Below are 20,636 nucleotides of genomic sequence, written 5' to 3'. Positions count from 1 at the left end.
TGGGGACTACAACATCCACTGGAATAACAAGCATTTACAATGCAACGGTCTCGCCTTTGCAAAGGTTAGAGCTATTGGCATTGTAAATGACAACATTTTTATTTATGTGTTGGTTTTGAAAACAGATAAAAAAATGTCATTGTCATTTACAATGCCAATAGCTTAATCTCTCGCAAATGCGAGACCTATTGCATTTGCGCACACACGCACAGAGCCACACACGCACAGAGCCGCACGCGCGCAGAGCCACACGCGCACAGAGCCACACGCGCACAGAGCCCCCCACAGAGCCCCGCACAGAGCCCCACCCACACGCACAGAGCCCCCCCAACCACGCACAGAGCCCCCCCCACACACAGAGGCACGCACGCAGAGCCCCACGCACACACACAGAGCCACACACGCAGAGCCCCACGCACACACACAGAGCCACACACGCAGAGCCCCACGCACACACACAGAGCCACACACGCAGAGCCCCACGCACACACACAGAGCCACACACGCAGAGCCCCACGCACACACACAGAGCCACACACGCAGAGCCCCACGCACACACACAGAGCCACACACGCAGAGCCCCACGCACACACACAGAGCCACACACGCAGAGCCCCACGCACACACACAGAGCCACACACGCAGAGCCCCACGCACACACACAGAGCCACACACACAGAGCCACACACACAGAGCCACACACACAGAGCCACACACACAGAGCCACACACACAGAGCCACACACACAGAGCCACACACACAGAGCCACACACACGCACAGACTGACACTTCTCAAAAAAGGGCACATTTTATAGGATTCAGTAGTGAAACCAACACACTCGTCATGGTGAGATCTGACATAATAGGGCTGTACTAATAAGGTTAAATACACATTTTGAAAGAAAATATGATACAACAAAGAAGAAACACCTACTTTCATACCTATCATATCCTGGCGGAGAAACGAGTTCCCCCGCTGTTGTATGAGGTGCGCCTCAGGATCAGTGACTCTGCACATGGGTGCCTAAGGATCGTCCGGCACCCACCCTTGGGGGGACCCCAGGCCATATTTCCCCACAAATGCCGGGGTGCTGGTTTGATCCTTCCGATGAGTGGCCCTGACTGATTGATTTCAGTACTTATTACGTGCACTGCTAACGTAAGGTGACCTGGTAATGATCTCCATTTGAGGATCAGTCACAGAGGCTACTGATGGAAGAGAATTTGTGTGAGTAGTGTTCAGAAGTGACACTAGGGATTGCTCCTGGGGCTGGTGGCTCTGTAGAGGAGGAACGACCTCCAATGCACGTTATACGAAGTGCAGGACTTACAACAGAACCGGCCTCGAGGGCCTGAGGAGACAAGTCGGAGTATAGCTTGGAAGTGGTTGCGAAGATATAAAGGTCCCTACCAAAACAGCCATTATCCTTTTAACAGTCAGGAGGCAGTGAGCACCGGTGGTGTACAGTGGAAGATCCAATAGAAGGCATGCAGTTTGACCTGGGTACCGGGTATCCTTGGGCGCCTTCATCCCTCTAATAAAGGGCGCCATGGGCTCACTCTTGAAGTCCACCACCTCTTGGGTGGGAGATGGTTAGCATATCCTCTCGGGTTCTGCACGAGAGCACGTGCACAGGTTAAGGTGACTTCGTCCTTTGCTTTGAATGAGGACTCACCCCATCCAATGATGGAAGGACTTGTTATCTATTTAGCGTATGTTGGCCGCAGCAGTCGGTGTGCGTCTGTATTGGAGAAGGGGCATTACTAACCCTTCTGTAATACCCAAAGTATAGCAATACGGATTGATGGTTTAACTCTGGATTCAAGACTGACTCCTTCCTGCCTTATCACCTTAGCACCTATTGCCAGTTGTGGAATTGGCCTCCACATCTGTGAAACTGGAGGGGTGCCACTTTTCTGGGCTCTTATAGGCGAGTCCGCTCTAAAGACGTTTTCTCCACCAGAGGATGGGTGGAGGTTCTTTATCTTGTCATCAATAAGCTGGCATTAAAGATCCTAGTTCAGAGGTTCATTTCTAACTGAAGTTGGAAACTTGAGAGGGCTGTGTTGAACTTGCAGGATGTAAATTCGGATTGATATTTTCTTCAGTGTTTCAGAATTCTTCATCTATTATGAGACTGGAGAAGTATTCATGTCTGGTGATGCGGCATGAATCGCAAGGCTTGAATAAAGAAGACATCATGGATGAATGAGAGGGACATTAGATTGGATGAAAAGAGGAGAGGTCTCAGGTGGTGGGAGAGAGGGGCTCTAGAGGAGATGGGAGAAGGAGAGAGCTCACTGATGAGAAGAGGAGACAGCACAGTTCAGGAGAACGAGAGACAGCAGCAGGAGAAAGGAGACCAAGAGACCATCGAGTAGATGACCAGCAGAATGACTAAGGTACCAGAGCACGAGACTGCCTCATGGGTGACAGCGAAGAAGAGTCCTTAGGGGTTGAGAGTGGCTGTCAGCACAAGATCTGGTACCAGGATACAGGTCAAGATACTAAAGCACGAGGCCACCGTCCAGCAGTCCAGCCTGAACTGCCAAGCCATGCCTTCCCTGGACCGGAAACAAGCTTCCGAGGACCGGTTTCTGGCATTTCAGCAGTCTTCAGCCCGGCTTGCTTGAATCCAGTGGCGAAGTGAGCAAGGGACTCACGTCTGAGCATACCCTGCCAACTTATGGCAAACAAAGCGGTACGTACCAAGCAAGCGGATTCAAGCAAGCCTGGCTGAAGACGGCTGAAATGCCAGAAACAGGTCCTCGGAAGCTTGTTTCCGGTCCAGGGAAGGCATGGCTTGGCAGTTCGGGCTGGACTGTTCCCATGAGGCACAGGGTCAGACTGATTTGCCTATGGCCATGTCTGAACTGGGGTGGCAGAGTGGGCTAAAGAACTGTGATGCATTAAACCCAGATCTGTTAACTGGTGTGAGTGTTTGATTGGTTCAGATGCTCCGTCCATCAGCACCCCCTTTTGTACCCCTTCTGAGCGTGCCATACCAAACGAGGCTTTGAGTCAGCCCTCTCTGTTCAGGGGGGGCGGAGGGGGCGGTAGAGTCTTTCCACTTTATACAAATCTCCCTCCGAGCGAGCAATATAAGATATAACAATCCCCTGTGGATCTGTGATAACACCCTGTTTGTAAAGTCATTACCCCCAAAAAACACCAGAGGAAGATAATCTCGATGTTAAATTAAAAAATGACCGATAAGGAGTCACCCCATCTTTCCAGTAAGATCGTAGCTCCGGACATTCGAAAAAGATGTGGATGTCGTCCGCATTTGGTGATTTACATCCAAGGCATTTGGAGGGAGGGAGGGGGGGGCGGGGAGCAGAGCAAACTTAGCTATCTTACCCGGGGTGTAGTAGAGTCTGTTAAGAACAAAAAGATGATTCTTTTTTAAGCTGGCTGGTTTGATGTGTTTATAAAGTAGTTTGAAAGATGGCTCAAAAAGCCTTCAATATATTGTGGCCGAGGGGTGATTGGTTCCAAACCGATGATTGGGGTGGAATATCTATATCATCCGCTTCGAAAAGCCTTGTATACCACATGAATATCTTTCTTTTTTGGCTGGACATTTCTGCCTACTTCCAGACCCCGATCAGATTTTCTGACATGAAAACAGTCTTGAGATTAAATCCTTTTATGGATGCAAAAACAACTTTTTGCACATAATAAACCAAACTAACCGGCGTATTCAGCTTTAAGAACTGGGTCCATAATATTTTAACAGCCATTAACACCTGGCAGAGTCATGTAGTTGTAAAATGTAAACTGGTCATCGATGTAGGGCTTGGTATAAATAATGGAAACCAGGGGAACTGAGGCACAAAGATGAATTGATTTGCCAGAGAATTACAGTGTGGTCAGATACATATGGTCAGGCTAAGAAGTCTTGTGGCTCTTCAGTGGAGTAACTAGACCACGTTTATAACCTTCCTTTATTTACAGTAACACTGTAAGCAGAGCAATTCGGAAGATACTTCCACAGAAACGAAACTAAAATCAATTTTTTTCTTGCCCTCAGCTATAAACTGAACTGCTATAACTAAAGTGGCGGTAATATTCAGATATCTCCGGGGACCAAAAGCTGCCCTGAAGATAGCCCATTCATAACTAGAGCCTGAGAATATTCAAAGATTCGACATAAAATAGAACCTAGTAGAATCGGAGATGTGGCACAGTTATAAAGCCTTGGAAATTTCCAACCTGTGAGCCTTGGCATAGGTTGAAAGGGAATTAGAGATTTGATAAGAGTACACTGCCATAACAGGTCTCTTCACTGCCTGGCACCAAAGGAACAAGAGGATGTTCTCAAGACCTAAATCAGATTTCTGAAGCATCCTTTTCCTTGGAAAGTAGATATTTTATCAAAAATCCACACCCTTGACAGTCACTGTGAATGTCCAGTGAGGCCAGTGTCATCTGCTAGACAGCACTGTTTCTATTCTGCTCTGGACAAACAGCGCCATTTTATTCTTGCGCTCGCAAGAAAAAGATCAAGCAAAAAGTATAAAAAGCTGTGCAAAAACACGAGGAGTGATTGAGGCACAAATGTAGCTTCCTCTACAACCCGATCACTGGTCCCACACCACTTTGTTTTTTACTTTATCAAGGAACCAGTATTTAGCTAGTCACAACTATACACTCTTACATCAACTATAGATAAAACTACGGTATGATTGAGGAATGTAAACAGCAGCCAACAACGCAATTTAAATATATTTCATCTCCTGTTTGCAAGAAAAACAAGTCTGTAAACATTAACGCCAGGCAATATTGTTTTCAAAGTAACAAAACAGATGTGAACATTATACTTGTTGATTCGAGTGCCCTGGGATAACATTGTGTAACATTATACTACCCAACATGCCCTGAAATCTACTATTTCGGACTGTCTGACACAGGGAAGTCGCAAAAGTTCCTGTGCAACAGTTCCAGCTTAAATAAGCCATCCTTCAATACCCTCAGAAGTAAAACATCCCATCCCTTCATTGTAAACTGTTCACTCCTGGATTTAGATGCGTTGGTCATCATGAGTGTCAAGGGATCCGTTACAGCCTTACTTACCTCTGACACTAAGAAAAGCACCAAACTAAACATGAGATAGTATGAGTAGCAATAAAAAACAAAAAGAAAAACAGTAAGCTAATCGGCGAAATTTAGAAATGTCAGTAAAAGGTTCAACTGTTCCAAACAAATCTTGAAAGTGAGTATTTAGTTCACTACAGCAATCTGACGATGGTCGTTGAACTAATACATCCAAATCTTTATTCCAACCAAAATGTTTAAAACAAAAAAGGGAGTTTATTGCATATCCTTTCGGGCACGGTTCCAAAACGAGATCTCTAAAAATAGCATGACAGATGGGGGAAACTCCCCATTTTAAATCTTTTAAAGAAACGTTTGTCAACATCAGGGATGCCCTACACTTTGGTTGCAGAGAGTTGAGTTGGTATGCTTAAACTTGTATTCCAGCTGGAAATGACCAATTAGGAAGGACTACATGTGCATTTGGGCATTTTCCTGAAAAACGCCTATTTTGAAAACCTGTATCCAAACGATGGAAGGGCCGCGGGGGAGGGGTCATCCCATCAAGCTTCCAATATTGCAGTTGAACTACGAAAACAATACTTCAGTTGCTTTATTTTGTCAAAAATTAACAGAACTGATAGTAACATTTTTTTTTCTTCAACGTCGTAAAGTTTTAAAGGAGAAAGACATATTTAGCGAGAACTTAAATCCATTTGTTAGCCAGTAAACTTGAGCCATTTCGATACCTCTCCTCAGTCCAAGCTTCTGTAAACTGATAGATGTCTAGCGTACACACGAGGCACAAGTATATTGTGCGTCAACGGCAAAGAATTAAGAGACTTGGGGGAGGGGAGGGGGTGTCTAAAAATAGTGTAAGTAATGAAAAGGGTCAGTGCAGTGACGTATAGGACCCAAGAAGGATGCCTAAAATGTCCCTGATGTTGCCGAGAGACGCAGACGGGATTTTAGCTACATTGTTCTCACTATTCACTATTTAGAAATCGTCCTCGACTTTTTCCCCGCATACTTAAAGCAAGAAAGTAATCCATAATTTCAAAAGGCACCAGAAAGATTGGCTGGATGCTAGGCAATATTAATGTAAATGCTTCAAACATGTTAGTCGCTAGCTACAGTGCTGGAGGTGTACAAATGAATTTCATTATTATGTTTTTCTTTTGACTTATTTATGCGTCTCATCCTCTCAGCACAAAAATGAGGGAGGAAGAAAACGAGGGGAAATAATTGCTACTTTTTGGCCACTGAGCTCTTTTTTGCAAACTCAAATGCTACAGTATTTGCCATGGGAATATTTTTCCACGCTGCTTGTTAAAAAAAAAAAGTGACCCTACCAAGCACAGCCAAATATAGTATGCTTGCCTGTTGGAACATTCTGTATGGGACTGAGCCAAAGGAACATTCCTTTCTGCACTAAAAGAGCATCTGTGTTCGTCCGCCTTCAATCGTTTTAATTTCTACAGGCTTTACGCGCTTAACTCAATCACCTATTTAAAGCAATGCGAACAATCGGGACAACAGAGAGAGAGATAGTGGGTCTCGAACTAAACACGCAATCTATTATTTTATTTAAAGTCTCAAACAACGCATACAATTATCTTTCCAAACCCATGCAAAGTAATTTCAGCTCAGTCAAAGCATTGTCGTCCTCGAGCAGAACGAACAACATCTGAAGCATTAAATAGCCTCCTTCCCCCATAACACTTTCTTTAGCATCTCCACTGTTCTGAAATTATCAGGGGGAAAAAATCAAAAACGTAAATGTGATTTCAGCCATAGTAAGTTATCAACCAACTAAGACAATAACACATTCAAAAATAATCTGGAAATGCGAAATGGCAGCAGGGGGGCACTAGGGTGTTCAATGCATCACCTGCAAGAAAAACATCTAGAAAAACAAACCTTAAAGTATCAGAAAGTTAACAAATGTAATGCTGGTTTTCTCTACCCGCCAGGGTTAGAAACCCAATTCAAAGAAGCGACCATTTTCAAATGGAGTTAATTACAAGGTATAACAGATAAGATCCTGGAGAACCAGATTAACTGTGAAATTGAGGAGCTAACTACCAACAAACTATAGTCCATTTAGAACCAGACAGACTAGTCAGTGGCTTTCGTAGATATTACATTGCCCCCAGTCAAGAGATCTGGGTTAAATCTGTTGTTCTTTTGCTCACCATGCAACCCCAGTTTAGACCCAGCCATATGCAAATCAGTCTTGACCCTGTGCCTCATGGGAACAGTCCAGCCCGAACTGCCAAGCCAGGTCCTCCCTGACCGGAAACAAGCATCATGGGACCGGCTTCAGGGTACTACCCTTCATCAGCCAGGCTAGCTGGCACAGTAAGCAAGGGACCAGCGTCTGGCCATACCCATCCAACTTAGGGTGAAAAGAGCTGGATTTAATCCACCACACCTTTCCAAGTAAAACATTGTGCCACACCGAGTGCAGAAAGTGGATGGATTTCAGGCATATGTGGAGGTTTTGGAGGAGGGAAGGGTGTACTCCACAAAGACAGTAAGCCTTACTTAAGCTTTGAGTGTGGCAAGTCTAAAACATATTTAAAGTTTTCCATTTTTGGAGAATGCAGCAAATGTAAACCTATTCCACGTTGCTGTAAAACAAATGCAGTGAAGGGCGACATTAGTGTTACCAGTATTGAGTTACTGGGGAATTCATATGGTGAGCTGAATTTTGGAGGCAGATTTTTCACACTCTAACTTCCATTACCGAAGCACAACTATCCCCAGACCCCCTGCTATCGCTCTAGGGATACTCTAAGCCTCTCAATAAGGGTATCAGGAAACTAGTCTCTATGGGTCTATTATTGGCTAAGCGCAGGATAGCAATGTGCTGGATGCGAGCTCATGTGCCCACAGCAACGGATTGTGAGCGGAATATGCTGTATTGTAACACCCATCAATATAACAGGGGAACCCATTAAACCAGGCGGCATCTGGGATAAAACACTAAGAAATCAAAAAATGATGCCTATGGTATATTTTATCAGTATTTTTTGCAGGACCGATACTATTAATTATCTTTCCTTAGAGCAATTCATCTCAAAAGAGCTAAATCAAACTTATTCATCTAAGTACAATCCAACAAATTCAATAAATCAGGAGAAACAGGTCAAAGGTTGGTTAGCGTAATTAGTTTAGGAAACCATATCTTTTTCAAAGAAAATGAATTCTCTTTTCTATTTTTTCTCCATTTTTTTAAACACATATATACACATTCAACATATATATCAATACATATCTACAATATATACATTCACAATACACAAACAAATGGAAAAAAAAAATCAACAATGAAAAAATCTATTGAACCTTTTTTGTGGTTCTCTTGCCCACAATTATTTCAAAAAGGATGTTTGGCAATTAATTACAAAACCACATTCCTTATGACCAGGTCACCAAACCCAAATACGGTGGAGCATATGAAGGTACAATCCTTTACCCTTTCTTTATGTTTAGCTCCTCTCCATTAATTTTATATGTTCAACATTAACCAACATTTCTTCACATTAAACTCAGTCACATATCCTCCTTCCCCGCCAGCCCAGTATCGCATTGCAGCTCAGTCTCATACCGCGGTATTTACCCTCGGCGTGACTTCCGTATTAAACATGAAAAACGGACTGTGGAGGGGCCTGGAAACACTTGTGTGAAGAAATGTTGGTTTGGCCATATTGTGAAAAGTGAGGATTCCCGCATTACAGATTAACGCTTTGGCTTGTTGTCGGACAGAGAAGGATAAGGCATTCCATACTTCAGATGGAAGTTGAGCTTTGTTTGCCCAAAGTCCTGAAGATGCCTCAATTTGATGAAAGGCTGAAACGCGGCGACTGTTGAAAAGGCACCACCATACAAGGATTAATGTTGAACATATAAAATTAATGGAGAGGAGCTAAACATAAGGGAAGGGTAAAGGATTATACCTTCATATGCTCCACCGTATTTGGGTTTGGTGACGTGGTTGATTTTTTCCATTTGTTTGTATATTGTGAATGTATATATTGTAGATATGTATTGATATATATGTTGAATGTGTATATATAAGTGTTTAAAAATGGATACAAAATTGAAAAGAGAATTCATTTTCTTTGAAAAAGATATGGTTTACTAAACTAATTACGCTAACCAACCTTTGACTGTTTCTCCTGATTTATTGAATTTGTTGGATTGTACTTAGATGAATAAGTGTAAATACAATCTAAGATTGATTTAGCTCTTTTGAGATCAATTGCTCTAAGGAAAGATAATTAATAGTATCGGTACTGCAAAAAATACTGATAAAATATACCATAGGCATCATTTTTTGATTTCTTAGTATTGTAACACCCAGTCTGAAGTTTACAATGAGTTGATGCCCCCCCAAAGTCGACCAAAAAGCTTCTGGGGCCTATAAACGCAATACCTAGCATCTAAACTTGCCGAAAACACAGATAATGAACAGTACGATCCGACCCAGGCTCCTTAGATAACATCTGTAATATAGCTACTGCATTAACTCGGAGCATGTCAGCTGCTTACCAAATGCGTCTGCTGGTTGTAATGAAGTTGATAGTTTGTTGATGCACTGGAATGTCAGAGTATAATGTTCCCCTTCTGTTTTGTGTCCTTACTGCATTGTCTAAACTTGAAGCGCAAAACCATGCTACTGTGTATTATGCTAACTGTTGCAGCCGACTATTGACTGACTTGTGTATTATGTTTTTTTTTTAATGCACGGTTTCTTTTTGTGGACTGGATTGCGAATCTGAAGAAAATATTTTTTTTTTAATTTTAAGCTGTATGTAGCTGGAATTTTTTTTTCATATGTGGGTCACATGGTGATAAATGCTGCAAAGGAAAGAGGATGCAAGAGTTATTGATGGTGGGGAGTTGTATGGGGTGATTGTGTTAGAGGAAGGGAAACTTAAGGTTTCAATTCCTCCAACACAAAATCACCCCATACAACTCTCCATCATCAATAACCTTAAGACCAAGGATTTACCTAAGTGTGAATTACTAACAGGTGGCAAAGTGGTGACTGTAATAATGTTAGAAAAATGTATCCTGGTAGGAAATTAGGGATAACTAGTGTGTGCCCTGGAAGTTATTTGGGACACAAGGTGCAGCTGGGGGAGGGGGGGGTTACTTTTGGTCTGATGTGGATGTTAAGAGGCAAGGAAAAGTGTTAATGGCTATAAAGGTGGAATATGTTTGGGTTAGCAGGAGGAGCTGCACGAGGTTAGACCCAAAGGGTGATCCACCAAAGTATGTGACTGATGCAGTTCTTGAGGGGGGAAGGTATTCAGAGTTAGAAGCATGAGGGTAGGAGGGTATGAAGGAAGTGTTTAGGAACAAACTTGGGAAATCCAAGGGCTTCAAAACATAAGGCTGATTAGGTGGGATGCTCATCCAGGGCAACAAAAACTTTACGACTAAGGGGTCGATTACAATGTCGTCCGGAAAGATTCTGAATTCGATTCGGACCCAGTCTTTCCGACCGAATCGGAAAGCTTCCCGAACAAGAGATTACGATGTTCGGGAAAGCGTTCAGACTTTCCGAGTCAGTTCCGGATGGCATTCCGAAGAACCGAGTCGTTTGTAGCCAACAAGTATAGGTCTACAGACTGCGTTTCTGACCGAGCGATTACGATGTGCGATTCGGACAGCCTTTCGGAATTAGTTGTTCTGACACGGATCAGCTGTTGGAAATCGGAATTTGGGGGCCAGTAGCAGGACCTCACTTCACCCAGAGCCTTTTGAATTGGGCCCAAGGGGCCCCTTTTCAGGTCATACACAGTGTGGCAGGCACAAAGGGGTGCCAGCCAGAGGGTGCACAATTTTCCCCAGCCACCCCTTTCTTCAATGGAAGCCAGTGTATTCGGTCAGAACACAGGCTACCATTGAAGTCAATGGAAGTCTGACCGAATCTTATTCGGAACAATCTTAATCGGTCGGAGTCCTCCAATCAGATTCAGTCGGAAACCATTCTGAGACCGATATGGTTGGAGTGCTTTCTGACCAACATCGGAATCGTCCCAAGTGTATGGATTGGCTTTCTCCAATAGTTATATTGCTGAAGACCTCCGTTAAATTGAATCTGTGCATGGACTGTTGATGTCTGAAGGAAGTTATGTGGATAGCCAGTTTTCTCCTTCCAACTTGTAGGAGTTAGCCAACATCCATATCTGTAGCAAGGTTATTGCTCAACAAATGTAATGTGTACATACAACCAAGTGTAGTTGGATGAAGAATCCAGGCACTTTAAAGTATTTATCACTCCAGGGGGTGCGTCAACAAACAAATATACTTCATGGATTGACAAGTGCCTCTGCTGCTTCCAAAGACTTGTGATATTTTGAAAGGGAACATATGGTGCAAGGGTGTTTCAAAATAATATTTTGATTGTTGGACAGGATGTCACAGAGCTCGATTCAAATTGGAGGATGGTTCTATAAATTTTGAAATATATATTTATGTTTTGGTGTCCTGGCACTGGGAGGGAACATGTACAGAAGCCAAAGGAGTACACTGGATCTAGGAAACTGGTAACATCAACGTTTTTTAAAGCTTTACGAAATGGAAGCAGTTGATTAGGCATATGTGTGTGGTTCGGAAGTGAATTCCAAAACTTAGTGGAACTGTGGTGCACTGCTACATGCAGGATGCGCGAGGAAAAATCCTACTCTGCGGGGCACCTTGTAGTGAATTAACTTTTATTGACGATTTAAAGACCCTGAGTGATAAGCTTTTAAAAACAAATGTGATTTTAAAGAAATTATTTGCGCAACAGAGTCTGTGTAGGGTATTACAGGGTCTTAAGAGTCAGAAACTGATAAGCAAAATGAGTTTAAGACTGGCAGCTGCATTCTGCATGTGTTGACAGTGTTTGGTCTAACTGAAAAACATAAGATATGCAAATTTGGTCAAGAAGTTGAGTACCCTGGTCACAAGATATGTAAGAAGAGGATTCTACTGAAAGAGGATCACATTAAAGCAGTTGTTGAAATACCTGGACCAACTAACAAGGAACATCTGTTATTTTTTTGGAACTTGCAAAACTTTGTGCAAGGTTCATTAAAAATCATTCAAGGAAATGTGTATCCTGGAACAGGCTACTTATGAAAAATGACAGACTTGTTTTGAAAGAGTCAAAATAGAAAACGTAAATGCATCATGTTTAAAGTATTTTGTATTTGGAAAAATCTACTGTTGCTGCCGATACAAGCGGTTATAGTGGGGGGGACAATCTTCATACAAAGAGGGTATAGAAGAAAGGATCACAATGGTCACATGCTTTGATTCCAGCCAATAACTAAGCAGTGATTGTGTATGAGGTGTTGGCATTTATGTGAGCAGTGGAACATATTTGTGGGGAAACAGGTTCTTACTTGGGACAGATTATAAACTGCTGGTCAATGTTTTAGCTCCAGGTGAGACTAGACTGGGAAGGTTGGCATCTAACTTGTAAGCTTATCACTATGATGTGGAATATGTGTGATGAAATAAATCAAATGTGCATGCTGATGGGTTGTCCAGATAGACTTATGTACCGGAAAGGATTTGAGGAGTGGGGTGGCTGTAGAATATGGAGATGTCATGAGAAGTACTGGAAGAGATGAGGGGTTACTATCTGAAAGGGAAAGGAAGAAAGCCATGAAATAGAACAATTATATGTTATTGGCATAGTAGTTAATGGTTGACCTTCCAAAAGGAATTTGTATCTGAGCTAACGTAGGTGCAGAAAGGTTGTACAGACGAGTTAATTTTGTGTGATGGCCTAGTTATTAGCGTTGATAAGATTGTACCTCCTGTCGGCTTACATGGTGGAAATATTCAATGAAGAGGATTTTGGCAGGTCACAAACCGGAAGAAAAGGAAGGGAGTACTTTTCATAGCCACAAATAGACAATACAATTGATAGGTGGATGAGTGACAGCTTGGTGTGCAGTAGAAGTGATAAGACAGCCAAGGTGTGCAGTGTACCATTCTTCCCTGTGGCATTGCCAAAGGGTCCATGGGCAAGAGTAGCCATAAATAGCAGGGGTGCTTTTGCTCTTCTCCCTGAAAAGTATGTTACATTCTTAATTGGTTAATTAAATGGGCGCAGACACGATTTTATTTTTTTAAGTGCTAGCACTAAAGTAGTTTAGTTGTTTGTTTCCTGGAGGATGCTTTTTTTCCATAACATAATGAACGACAACCTGGCGTCAGATGATAGCGTCCAGTTTACATCAGAATGTGAGGACTTTTGACATTTTTGCTATGGTGGCTGATTAATCTCCAAGACAGGAAACCAGATTTTGTGAAAAATTTGAGAATGAGGGAAAAAGCTAAACACGGTATAAGGAAAGTGAGGTACTGTTAGCTAGTTAAGCAGTTGTTTGGTAGGTACCGTAAGCAGAAGCTGTTGTGCTGGCTTGTGATTAAGTGGCCTGAGCTTTGGCAAAGTTTAAGACCTCAGGATGTGTGTAGTTATAGTGAATGAGCGTTACGGAAGCCAGTAGACTATCTGCTGTGGTCCTCTATTGTTCCTCACAAGTAACTTCATTTACTAAACGACTTACTCTGCCTGGATCCCTGTGATTACCAGATCGAATAGTTTTATAATTCCAACTCTTTTTGGCCAATTGCCTAGCCAACCGCTATTTAGAACTGTATCAAATTTCCCCCTTTATCAGTCTGGTCTAAGCACTAGGAAGCCCTTGCTATAAATGGCTGTACAAGGCCCAGTTAATCAATTTGAGACTAAAATATCAAGCATGTGCAGGACACTAATTTTCAATGGTATACTCTCAAGCAAGCTTCATCTCCTCAACTAAACGATAATTAAAACTAGGGACATTTTAGGTGAAAATAAAGGATGCGAGGACAGTGCACAACAAAGAGGGAAGAAATAACAAGCAGGGGCCACCTACACAAACACCATCTTCCTACGATGTAAACAGAAGCTGTTGTGAAATATAAACTTGCAGACACCAGGTAGGATAAAAGATGTTGCAGCCAGGAAACGTTGAGGCATTCGACACAAAACTACAAGTGGCCTTCTTTAGGATTAACAATCATTCCTCACTGGAAGAAGACAACGGCTCAGACTGCCACCCTTCCTCTCTGATCCAAAGAAAATCACCTGCTGAGTTCCGCAGGGGTCATCATTGAGCTAGACTCTTCAACATCTACATGGCCGCCCCCACAGCCTTTGTCCGACAACACAGCCTCAACATCGTATCCTACACTGACGACACCCAGCTCATCCTCTCCCTCACCAAGGACCCCATCACCGCCAAATTCAACTTCCAGAAAGGAATGCAAGACGTCACAGTCTGGATGACCAACGGCTTCCTGAAGCTCAACGCCGAGAATTACTTTTTGGGAAGAAGGGGACCCCTATATATCTGGTGAACAAGCTATACATAGGGAAAAAACACTAAGTAAAGGTCTATAGCTTGTTAGGTCAAAGAATTGACATGAACAGTTCTAGGTCTCTACAATATGTGCAACCACAATCTAATCTCAGTCAAATCATTATAAGTTTGTCAAAATTAAGATAAACACACATGTCTAAGAAAATCTTTTTCTTTTTGGAATCCGATTTTTACTTTTTAATTTCCCCCCCCCTCTTTTTGTATAAAAATGATTTAGCTCACAAAGAGGTTCTATTCAAACCACTTGTATAAATGATACATAACAAAATTCATGTAAATTAATTCATGCTAATCAATATAAAATGTCATCATAATCAACCGATAGACGTGAAGTTGATGGGGGCAATGCGGTAGATGTGGACTACGCGCATTTCGGCATTGCTGCCTTCATCAGGAAACCGTCTATTGCTCTAGAATTCAGTATCTGTAAGATGGATTCAGAGATAAACACCCGATGTATATACTGACAGCAGACGATAAAGGTAATCACCATGTGTTCGTAAACTATAAAGGCAAAATAGAATTCCAAATAGGTGTCCTTGTTAACCATGAGTCATACGGGAGATGGTTTTTTCATGCCACCATGGATAGTAGGTAATTCGTTTTACACGAAGTTGCTGGTACTTTTTAGCTCCATCAACGCAAACTCGGATACAAAACTCCCACAGCTATTTTTAAAAAACCAGGAACACAATGTCCTTGAAAATATTAAAGTAGCTTCTCCACGAAAGATCCCGCACGGTAACATACGTCCGTAGCTGCAACTTTGGAAGTTTTGTGTCAGAGTTTGCGTTGATGGAGCTAAAAATTACCAGCAACTTCATGTAAAACGAATTACCTACTATCCATGGTGGCATGAAAAAAAACATCTCCCGTATGACTCTTGGCTAACAAGGACACCTATTTGGAATTCTATTTGGCCTTTATAGTTTACGAACACATGGTGATTACCTTTATCGTCTGCTGTCAGTATATACATCGGGTGCTAATCTCTGAATCCATCTTACAGATACTGAATTCTAGAGCAATAGACGGTTTCCTGATGAAGGTAGAAATGCCGAAATGCGCGTAGTCCACATCTACCGCATTGCCCTCATCAACTTCACGTCTATCGTTTGATTATGATGACATTTTATATTGATTAGCATGAATTAATTTATATGAATTTTGTTATGTATCATTTATACAAGTGGTTTGAATAGAATCTCTTCGTGAGCTAAAGAATTTTTATACAAAAAGAGGAAAAAAATGAAAAAGTAAAAATCAGATTCCATAATAAAATGAAAAAGATTTTCTTTGACGTGTGTTTATCTTAATTTTGACAAACTTATGATGATTTGACTGAGATTAGATTGTGGTTGCACATATTGTAGAGACCTAGAACTGTTCATGTCCATTTTTGACCTAACTAGCTATGGACATTTACTTAAAGTGCTCAACGCCGAGAAGACAGAGGTCCTCGCCCTTGGAAACACCTCCTCAGCATAGGACAACACCTAGTGGCCGACCGCCCTCTGGAGCCCACCCACCCCCTCAGACCACATCAAAAACCTTGGCATTGTACTCGACTCAGCACTCACCATGAACCAATAGGTCAATGCCGTCACCTGCTTCAACACCCACCGCCGCCTCTGCAAGACCTTCAAATGGATCCCCCCCCCCCCCCCCGAGTCAAGAAAGACAGTCATCCACGCACTCATCCCCAGCAGACTGGACTACAGAAACGCACTCTACGCCGGCATTAACAAGTCCTTACTCTGCAAACTCCAGACAATACAGAACACCGCCGACAGGTTCGTCCTCGGCATCCCCCGGTACGAACACCGCCGACCAGCTCGTCCTCGGCATCCCCCGGTACGAACACCGCCGACCGGCTCATCCTCGGCATCCCCCGGTACGAACACCGCCGACCGGCTCATCCTCGGCATCCCCCGGTACGAACACATCAGCCAACACCTATGAAGACTTCACTGGCTCCCAGTGGAGAAAAGAGTCACCTTCAAAATCCTCACTCACACCTACAAATGCCCTCACAACAACGGACCCAAATACCTCCCCGACAGAATCAACTTCCGCGTACCCAAAAGAAACCTCCAATCTCGCACTGGCCGAAACCCTGCGAATCTACAGAGCCAGAGCAGATAGAAGGATCTTCCATCACATCACAGCCATGACCTGGAACAAGCTACCAGCAGACATCGGACACGCCCCCTCCCTGAACACCTTCAGAAAGATCCTCAAGACCTGGCTATTCGGTTAACAGATATGCGCAAACCCCCAACAGCATCCAACATTTGGGGAAATAAATTATAGTCGGGGAAAACTTTCTGCTCAGCTAACCAGAGACCAGCGAATCACTCCTACTACCCATCGCAACAGGATAACCATCAGGGCTCGACAAATCTGAAAAATTGTACTAGTCCAGCAGGTCTAGTAACTTGGAAAATCCCCTCGACCCAACTGCAACCTACTTGACCTCTGTCTCCGAAAACGGAGCAAAAGTGACAAGTTAACAAGATTTAAAGGCATCTTTATTGCTCAGTCCCTTTGTGAGCATTAAAAATGCCTTTAAATCTTATCTTGTCACTTTTGCTCAGTTTTTAAAAACAGAGGACAAAAGTTAGTTTGTCTTCCTACTCGCCAGAAAGGGCGAGTAGGACCTAAAAATAGCTCGTCCTCATCCATTCTCCTTCGCAAATGCGAGCGGATTTGTCGAGCCCTACCATGTCACTTTGTGCGACATATCCTCCCAAATAACAAACAAAGATAAGACGTACGTACAAGAACCTGCATGATAAATATATGGTAAAAAGATATTTTGCATCATAGCTAAATAATCGACTGCTGCTACTTTACTCTTTTCGCCACACTTACATCACAGCAGGAAAGCATTCAGGAGTTGGAAACGGGACAGCGGTTTCAATTACTCAGTTGGCGAGTGTGCTTACAGGTCCTGATGCAAGTCATCTACAGCTGGATAATGCACTATTTTCACATTGCTTTTAGGTGTGAATCGTTTGACAATGAAAGCATATGCCATAATAAAATTAAGACAACCGTTCTTACTACAAAACGTCCAGACTGCGAACTTCTGCGTTGGTTTCGAGCACACTGTATTGTCCTACATAGGTAGCTCATTCACAGTACCGTATTCTCTTTGTAGCATTTCCCATTTTGTTAGAGTCGTACCCGTGGTAGAAAGTTGTGTATCCAAATGAACAACACTTGACAAACGGCACTAGAAGACTGCCGTAGATGGATAAAGTAGAAATACTTTACACTAGAAATCGCTAAGTTACTAAAAGCTATAGTATACTTATTTACACATTTGTGAGCAAATCATAAAACACAGTACTGCCTACCACACTTCAAAAAAGAAGGGGAGCGAATTATCGCAAAGACTAATTGAATAAAGTTGTGCAGCAGATAATGACTACACATTTACCGACTGCTTGGAAACAACGCCGTAGCAGCTAAGGCTCAAATGTATGTATTTATGCACAGACAGAAACTGATTTACTGCGATTCATAAAAATGGGAAAAACCGAACTGGCCTTTTTTGTCATAAGCCTTTCGGGTCAATCAATGGCTGCGCAGCCCTTTAGTATGTTCAGTGTTAAAATTAAAAAATCGTATATTTACATTCATGTAGCCAGGGATCTGCCGACAGTAACTCCTCCCCTTTCCATTTACAATTGATCCTGATTAAGAATATATCCCAGTTCCATAGCTCAGATTGACCCTCCATTCGTCACAAGAGGCCCATCTTTATAGATCTCTCAGGAGCCCCATCCCCTTCACTATAACATATGATTCATCCCCGAGCTAAACATCCCAGGTCACCTGACAAGTGTCAGCCTACACCCCACCCCTCCCCTCACACCCCAATCCCCAAATCGGTCCCACATTCAAGGTGCCCTGCCACAACCATGTGTGGAACACTTCTAAGATGCCTCTACTTTTTTTCTCTGTACCCCCAGCCTCTTCCATTCCCCATAGGGGGCTAACATCCAAACTTCTCGCCTCAACACGTCTCCCAACCCAATCTCACAATTCCTGCCCCCTACACACACCAACTCCCAACTATTTGCACTACACGTTAGTTAGGTGTCAGATGTCCCTGCCCACACCTCCCAAGTTAACCCAATTCACTCCCCTATTCCCAACCCCTTCCTTGTATCCTCCTAAATGTCTAAAGCTCCCGACATCTTCCAGATACCAACAATCTCCGCGGCTCCCAAGTGCCACTCTTCACATCCCAAAGAGTTACAAAGTAAAACTATTTCTCTACAGCCCGTCGTTCGATCTTCCAGGCAAACGTCTACCTAGAACCTGTCACTTATGAGAAACGTCATTTTTCGGCTGTCAAAGATCCGGAGCGCATTGTGGAGAGGGTGGGCGTGAAGGTCGAAAAAGCTATGATAACTGCGGTGAATGCAATTACAAGTAACTGCAAAATCAAAACTAGAAAGCTGTAACAGTCAAATGCATTTAAGAGCCCGGGGAATTCGTCCACTCTTCCGTGGATCCCCTCTTCTTTCCGCCTTAGCGCAGACAGTACACGTCCTCCCCCTGCAGATCTCCACCGCGGCCTACACCCTTCTGTGCCACCCTCCTCCCACCCCGTAAAGCCCCCGTGCACTAACATCCGTGACTCACCCTCCAGCAGCCGGGTGATGAGGCTGTCCACGTTAAGTTCTCCGTCCGCCATTTTGGGGCCCTCAACCCTGTCTCCGGGCCTCCCTCCGCACCAAACGAAAAACAGCGGCCGCGCGCGACGAGGCCACAGCAACAGCGGCCACGCAGACCACGCCCACTGGCGATGCGCGTGCGCGATGAAACCCCGCCTACCTAGGGTAAGCCGCCATCATCGTCGATGCAGCTGTCACGCTGCCGCTCCGCCCCCTTTAGTTTTACCTCGCCTTTTATTTTTTGTGCGCACGCGCCTTATTTCCCGGCAAACTAAACCTTGAAAACACAAGATGGAGGTGGTAACAGCCATGACTGGGTCAGGCGAAACGGCACGGCACTGGTTTCCCGTGTTTAAATGTTTTTGCCCAGGCTTAAATTTGTATTCCCGCCTAGAAGAGGCAACGTGCATGCCTAGTGGGCTATTTTTTGTTCGCTCCTGTCCCCTCAACAAACCGACTGTAAAGGGAGCGGGAAGATAGTGGCTTGAGTGCTGATTGGAGCAAACTGATGACGCGGGACATTAACCCGTTTTGGTGAGGGTGGGAAGGGCGTTGTTGTAGATATTTGTGTGCGTTGCATGGTTACTCCGTCCTCGGAAGGTATATACAGAATGCTTTTATATGTTATTCTCGTGCGTGTGCTTGATCGGAAATACAACTGAACAGGGGGGGGTTCTAATGACGTGTATTAGTGTGTTACTTTTGTTTTCCACTTTCGCTTCTCATTGGCACCTTTCGGTGTTGTTGATCCCTTCACCCTGACAACGTCGGATGGACTATCACCCTTGCAGCCCTGGGTTGGCCTGGCAACCGCCAAGTCATTGAGAAGCAAGCCGGGCAGACTTGTGTCATTGAACGAGAAAAGAGGAACTGCATGCACCGCAGCCAATTATATTTTCCTCTCTTGACATTCAGTGATAGTTGGTGACCGGTCTGAGCGAACCACCTTTTTAGGTCTCGCCTATTTATTCCCGTAGGGATAATAGGCGAGATTCTAGTAAGCGGTCCGAAAAGTCTACCTAGCTGCAGATCGCATACAGTTCATGTGAGCCAGGCGCTTGCAGGTCGCACATCGCCACCCACACCATTGCCAGCCACATCCCACACCAACCATTTGTCTGAGCCTCGGCATCAGACTTCAAAGGAAGCCACTCCCCCGTCCCCCCACCATCAGACTTCAAAGGAAGCTGCTCCTGCGCCATGCAATGCTTGAGCGGTGCAAACTGCTGTCAACTCTTTTTCCATTTAATGCGTTAACTTGTCGATAATATGGGTTAGACCATACCATCTCGAATTCAGCATTACCTCTAAGAACGCATCCACAAGAGGACATGTCTAAAATTATATTAAAATCAAAAACAATCGCACTGGAAGGCTTTTTTATTTTCAATCACCGAAATCATGCCATATCTTTTGTTCCTGTGAGTATCCGTCTGCCTGGTTTTTGTTATCTTAAATTTGTCGAAC

General features: G+C 43.6%; 1 protein-coding gene across 1 annotated transcript in view; it reads right to left on the bottom strand.

Moving 5' to 3' along the window:
• PPP1CB (protein phosphatase 1 catalytic subunit beta) overlaps positions 1–19,370 on the bottom strand; it is a 297,580-nt gene extending 278,210 nt beyond the window's left edge. Inside the window, exon 1 of the mRNA XM_078647507.1 lies at positions 19,138–19,370. Coding sequence (XP_078503633.1) covers positions 19,138–19,189 — 52 coding nt within the window. The 5' untranslated portion in view covers positions 19,190–19,370. The remainder of the gene's footprint in view (positions 1–19,137) is intronic.
• Between the last annotated feature and the right edge of the window lie 1,266 nt (positions 19,371–20,636).

Source organism: Lissotriton helveticus, chromosome 6 (assembly GCF_964261635.1).
Source record: "Lissotriton helveticus chromosome 6, aLisHel1.1, whole genome shotgun sequence".
Classification (NCBI taxonomy): domain Eukaryota; kingdom Metazoa; phylum Chordata; class Amphibia; order Caudata; family Salamandridae; genus Lissotriton; species Lissotriton helveticus.
Note: the sequence above shows the minus strand (reverse complement) of the source record. Positions and strands in the feature narration are given on the sequence as shown.